The sequence below is a fragment of the Cricetulus griseus genome, chromosome 8, assembly GCF_003668045.3.
Source record: "Cricetulus griseus strain 17A/GY chromosome 8, alternate assembly CriGri-PICRH-1.0, whole genome shotgun sequence".
Taxonomy (NCBI): domain Eukaryota; kingdom Metazoa; phylum Chordata; class Mammalia; order Rodentia; family Cricetidae; genus Cricetulus; species Cricetulus griseus.
In genome coordinates this window covers 46,796,665-46,802,664 of record NC_048601.1, presented here as the reverse complement: position 1 = coordinate 46,802,664, position 6,000 = coordinate 46,796,665, and the positions used below count along the sequence as shown (strand labels likewise).

Below are 6,000 nucleotides of genomic sequence, written 5' to 3'. Positions count from 1 at the left end.
GTTTTTACAAATATTAGGGTTACTTTCACCCTGCCAGAGGTAGATGCACATAGCTGTGTGTGCTTACAAATGCTTGCCTGCTGGAAAGGAAAACTTCATGTCAAGTCAACATGGATGTTCTCACGGCTGATGAGTCTGCAGAGATGGTACGGCAGAATGTTCCGATGGGTTCTCATTATCAACACTGCCATTACATTGGGGAGAACAGTATGGAAATGAGCTATATGAACACAAATGAATACAATGGCATGATTGATTCGGGTTCTTGATGCACATAACCTGGAGCCGACTAAATACTGGTCTATAGCTCAGTCCTATAGTTTAGTCCTGAGAATCACTGACTTACAATGGTGTGTGGGTGTGCATGTGTGTGAGCATGTGTGTTGGTAGGGATTGAACCCAGGGCCCTTTACATGCAAGGCCAGCATTCTAAACTAAGCCATGTCTCCAGGCCCTACAACCATAATTATGAACAGACAATGGCAAATATAAAACCAGTTTTGAATTCACCCAAGTATATAAACAGCAAGGTGGAACATTCTGGAATTACAATCACATTATAGTTAACAAACACACAGATTCTAAAGCTGCTTAAGTTGACAACTTTGGTTTCCCAGTAGGAAAGCTCTGCTATACCAATGGGCACCTGCCCAACTATGAACTATAAAAGTAACTTTTTTCAGTGCAAATTACAATTGCTATTGGCAAATAGCAATGACACAACAAACACATGGAAGACTTGAAGACAAAATATCCTGAAAGCATGTTTCCATATAGAAAAGGCAATTTTGTAAACAGGCATGGTGGCACACACCTGTAATCCCAGCACTCAGGAGGTTCAGAGGGTTGTTAGTTCAAGGCCAGCCTGAGCTATATTCAAAAGTCAAAAGTCATGTTTCATCTTACAGTAGGCTATGACAGGTTGTTCTGCTCCTCTGATTGGGAGTCTGGATGTGAGAGTGTTTAAACACTCTCTTCTTGTAAACAAAGTCAACATTCTACAGTTCATCATGTTTCTTCTTAAATGGCCACTGTGGATGTTGCAGTACGTGCTCTGAAGCCTGAAGGACAAGGTACATGAATTCTTCTACATCAAAAGAGTAATTGGTAAACTTTGGGTGTTCTCCCAGCGTCGGATGGTGCCCCTGAAGAGACAAACCAGAACAAAATCCCAAAGTCACTGAGGGTGTGTCTCTCCTACAGAAATGAAATCATTTTGCTTTGGCTAAAGCAACTATTTTAACGTATGCTATTCAACAGAGGCTGGCAAGCTTTTCCCATAGAGGTCCCAATAATATTTTCAGCACTGTCAACCATCTGCTCTCAGTCACAGATGGCATTTCTCTGCCAAGGAAATGCACAAGCAATCCTAGACAATATGCAGACAAATGTAGCTGCTCCCAATAAAACTTTATTTACAAAAACAATGGGTGGGCCAGATTTTTACCATAGAGCTACAGTTCGCTGGTGGCTACTATGTAAAACAGCTTAATCTGATGTAAGCTGTTTTAACAATATGGAGGTTCTCTCCAATTTGCAAATATAAAAAACACCTCCATATTCAAGAGAATAGTGTATCTTTGAGACTCAGTGATGGCTCTTGTTTTAATAACTGGGATCCAAATTATTTGACTGAATGTTACCTTATCTTGAGGAAACACTTTGTTGGGCTTCCGCCAGGTGATGTAGTGGACACCTCTGAGCCTGGCCAGGTCTAAGTAACAGCGCTCATCTTCACAGTTGTACCTAAGGACACAAGGGTGTCACGACATAAGGCTTTTGTTCAGGAGGTTGTCCAATATATAACAATATAGGGGGAAAAAATCCACCCCCACAAGAGCGAGATAGTTTTACAAACATGCTCAGGGTGAGGAGACATAGGTCTGTGGTCTGGTAGCAAATGTAAGGCCCTGGATGTGGTCCCCAGCTCTCCAAAAACAATTTTAATCAATATTCTCAGAACCTTGCCTGAATTTTTACAAAACACAGTAAGGTAAAAGAGTAGGCACCTTATTCAATAGGTTCTACTGCCTATGAACTGGAGATTATCTTGTAAGACAGTATCTTCACATATACGGAAAATGGAATCAGGGAGGCAACACATTCAAGGTTAAACAGCTGCTTAATAGAGGAAACAAAATCCCACCCAGATCTGTTGGAATCCTCCCTTTCTCCTTTCTTCCATCCTCCCCTCTCTTCCTCTAGGACAAATGAATTAAGTCAGAATTCCCAATCCCCTTCTGCCTCACTAGCCACTGGAAAATGTCGCGCAGAGTATTGGAAATCTGTAACAACCTTCCCTCCGATAGTCTCCTTAAGGATTTATCCTCATCCCCGTCTCTGCCTCATATATGCTGGGTAAGCCACCCACCTTTGGAGTCGTGCCTTTGATATCCCTGCCATCACCACCCTGTTCTCTTTCAGCATGGTAATTATACTGCTCACAGGAAGGGATGGCCCACAGAGCGAGAGGTAAACAGTAGTGAACTCTATTGGGAAACCACAGACTCACGTCCTATGACTGGTACTGAGGCTAGGGGAAGGAGTGCCAGCTTCCTAAGAACACTAGCAGACCTCTCTGATCTTTCAGTTTGAGGTTGCTTTCCTTTCCAGATAACACCATGATGTTGCTTGACGGTAGTGGATTAGGCCAGCTAATGCCCAGATTGAAACTCTTAGCTGGCTCCTAAGCTCTCCGTGGAAAGCTGCCACCTGTACTCACAGCTCGAATACAGCAGCCCAGTCTGGAAGGAAAAGTAAATGGGTAAGGCCAGCTCCATGCATGCCAATAAATATGTCCGTGTTGTGTGTGATCCTCAGCTGATCCAAAAACCCGAGTTCTCTGCAACGCGGGACAACACAAGAGAGATGAGACAAAGGGTGAGTTAGTTCATGATCCACAGTGACAGTATTTATACACTTGTGTCACAGTCTACATACAAGCTGTTACGACAACTTCAAGTGCACTCCAGTATTTAATAATTTAATTCATTCTTTGATAACTAAACACATTCTTTAAGCACAAACTTGTAGCACAAATAATAAAAACCCACAGACAGATATTGGGGTTCAAGCTGAAGATCAGAGAAGCAAAGCAGCCAGATGCTAGAGAGCTCTCACTCCTACCAAGGCACAGACCGAAGGGACGATTCCCTGAACCTCACACTGCTCCCGAATGCACTGCTCCTCAGACTCACTGAGACTATACTGAGCTCCTTATATACCTCTCTAGTGCCAGGATTCAAGGCATGGGCTCTGTGTCTCTTTTAGACTGATTCACTCTCACGTAGTCCAGGATGGCCTTGAACTCACAGAGATCCGTCTGCCTCTGTCTCCTAAGTGCTAGAATTAAAGGTGTGTGCCTCCACTGTCCAGCTTCTATGGCTTTGGCTAGCTTTACATTCTGATCTCCAGGCAAGCTTTATTAGATCATAAACAGTATATCAATCACCACACAAACTTTTACTTTTGTTTTTCAAGGGAACATTAGTAAGAAAATCATGACACATGATATCAACATGATTACAAAAATAGGTATAATTCAAATAAAAGGTACCATTCAAAGGTAGGCAGGTAAGACTGAAGAGCAGGGCTCCTACCAGGAAAAGGGAAATGAGCAAGTGCTAAAGAGATAGCAGAATATCCCAAGCTGAAAATTACTCCTGTTAAATAGTAAAAGAACTTATAAAAATGAGGATTCGGGCTGGAGAGATGGCTCAGCAGTTCAGAGCACTGGCTGCTCTTCCAGAGAGCTTGAGATCAATTCCCAGCAACCACAGGGCAGTTTACAACTATCAGTAACTTCTGTTCCAGGGGATTCGAAATACTCTCCTGCCTCCCTCTGTCACAGCATACATGCAGGACTCAGACATACATACATGCAGGCAAAACGCCCATCCCCATAAAAGAAAATAATAATGTAAAAAAAAAAAGAATAAATTATGTGATGTGAGTTACTCAATGCCACATACCTAAAATGATCTCAGATGCAACAAGCCATTGCCTGTCTTTGCAGGAGACTAAGATTTGACAGTTGTTCTTTAATGTCAAGATACCAGTGGAGTGTGAGGATAGAAACTGTGTGTGTGTGGATGGGGGTGGAGGGGGAACGGGACAGGTCCAGAGATGAACATAGGAAAGAAAACAGCAGAGGAGACCCTGGTAGCCACCAGCCTATGTGTGCTTCATTCTGCCAAGGGAGCATGCTCTCAAAAGCCCATTACATGACTGGGAGAGGCAGGTATATGTCAATAACCCATAAAGAGTCACTGCATACCTCATCCCCTGCCTCCATCCCTACCCTCTCAGAGCCAGGCAGACACTGGTCTACACCTGTAACACCAGCAGATGCAAATATGCCTCCTGGAAATCGGTCCACAGAAATGTACTGAAGTGAGGCTAGGAATGAGAACTAGAATTGGGGGGGGGGCGGGGGGAGGTGTAGAGGGACACTGAACAGTCATAGAAAAATAAGTGCTGCCAGCCCTACTGTATCCAAAGTGGAGGATGATAAAGATCTAAGAAGGAAAGGTAAATTCTTTCTTAAAACAACTTTTTGAAAAACCCCAAAACAAAATAAAGAAACAGAAAAGGAAGTCAGTCTTTCTGTGTGTCTCACACCAGGGAAACGTGTCTGTTTGCCCAGGAATGTGAACTAGTGCCAAGGTAAGGACGGTGTGATGGTTAATTCTGACTAATTTGACCCACTGTGGAATCACACAGAAAGGGTGTCTCCATGAAGAACCGTCGAGATTAGATTGGCCCATAGATATATTGTGAGGAGTTTTCTTAGGTGGTTAATTGTGGTGGAAAGACCCACTTGGAAGATGGGTGATGCCATTTCATGGCCAGGTCCAAGACTGAATGAGAAGGGGAGAGCAGGCTGTGCACTGGCATGCAGGCAGGAATTCCCTGCTCCCTGCTCTGAGACCGTGAACCTAATGGGACTAGCTACTCCAAGTTCCTACACCTGACTCGCTGAAATGATGGACTGCAGTCTGGAATTATGAGCCAAATAAACCTTACTCTCTTAGGTTGTTTTTGCCAAGGTATTTTTTTTTTAATCACAGAAGTGAAAAAGGAAGCTAAGACAGATGTGTTTGCTCAGGTAAACACAGGTAAATCCCTTGGACTTGCCAGCTGGAGAATCACCGTGGACTGGCAGTCACAGATGCCAGTGCTACTCAGTTGTTAATGATCGCCGTAGACTGACAAGGTATGGATTTATTTTCCTGCTTCACCAGGAAAATACTCAGACAGCCTTGAAAGCAGGCAATGGCCCAGCATCAGAGGTGCCTCTCTGGCTCCTTCAGGTTAATGCCAGGCCTGCATCTTGGCCACACATGTATGTCCTCATGTGCCTATGGAAGAAGTCACCACAGCACAGGGTACTGAGTGAAACAGAGGAGCGTTACACCCTCAGGGCACGGCTGCCAGTGTAAGGTGAGAGAAAGACAGCGGGACATGACAGAAAGCCTTCACATGCAGAGACTGTGACGGATTTCTCTATCCTGTGTCTGAGGTCTTCCACACAAGAGGCACACTGTCCTCCATACCTGGATCACATCTTTGAAGCCTGGTGGCCAGCTCATCCTCATATCCTTAAGGATTCATCCCCTTAGGAAGCAGGAGCTGATGAGTGAGATGCAGCATTCCCAAGCCCACTGCATCTATGGTAGGTACCCTCTGCAGGGTTTGTGTGCGCACACCAACTATCTCTCCAGCCCCTTTTAATCTTTCCTACACTGCTAGACTTTTTCTACCTGGAGAATGTACTGCCACTACAGGGACTGTTCTCAAGTCAACAGGAATTACTACACAGCAGCTTCAGCCTTTTATATGTTTTATTTTTAATTCATGGCCTTCAAAGTTGAAATCCATTAGCTAGCAAGGCAAATTAGGCCATATATATAATATATAGATAGTTATATCTATATATGTGGATATATGTATATATGTATGTGCATGTTAAAATTTAATAGTAGCTGCTAACTTTTTTAA

At 43.7% G+C, this 6,000-nt stretch overlaps 1 protein-coding gene across 1 annotated transcript in view; it reads right to left on the bottom strand.

Annotated features, from left to right (window-relative positions):
• Positions 1-861: 861 nt before the first annotated feature.
• Eogt (EGF domain specific O-linked N-acetylglucosamine transferase) overlaps positions 862-6,000 on the bottom strand; it is a 29,617-nt gene continuing 24,478 nt past the window's right edge. The window contains exons 13-15 of the mRNA NM_001278932.1: positions 2,723-2,842; positions 1,644-1,746; positions 862-1,145 (exon numbers count right to left, since the gene is read on the bottom strand). Coding sequence (NP_001265861.1) covers positions 999-1,145; positions 1,644-1,746; positions 2,723-2,842 — 370 coding nt within the window. The 3' untranslated portion in view covers positions 862-998. The remainder of the gene's footprint in view (positions 1,146-1,643; positions 1,747-2,722; positions 2,843-6,000) is intronic.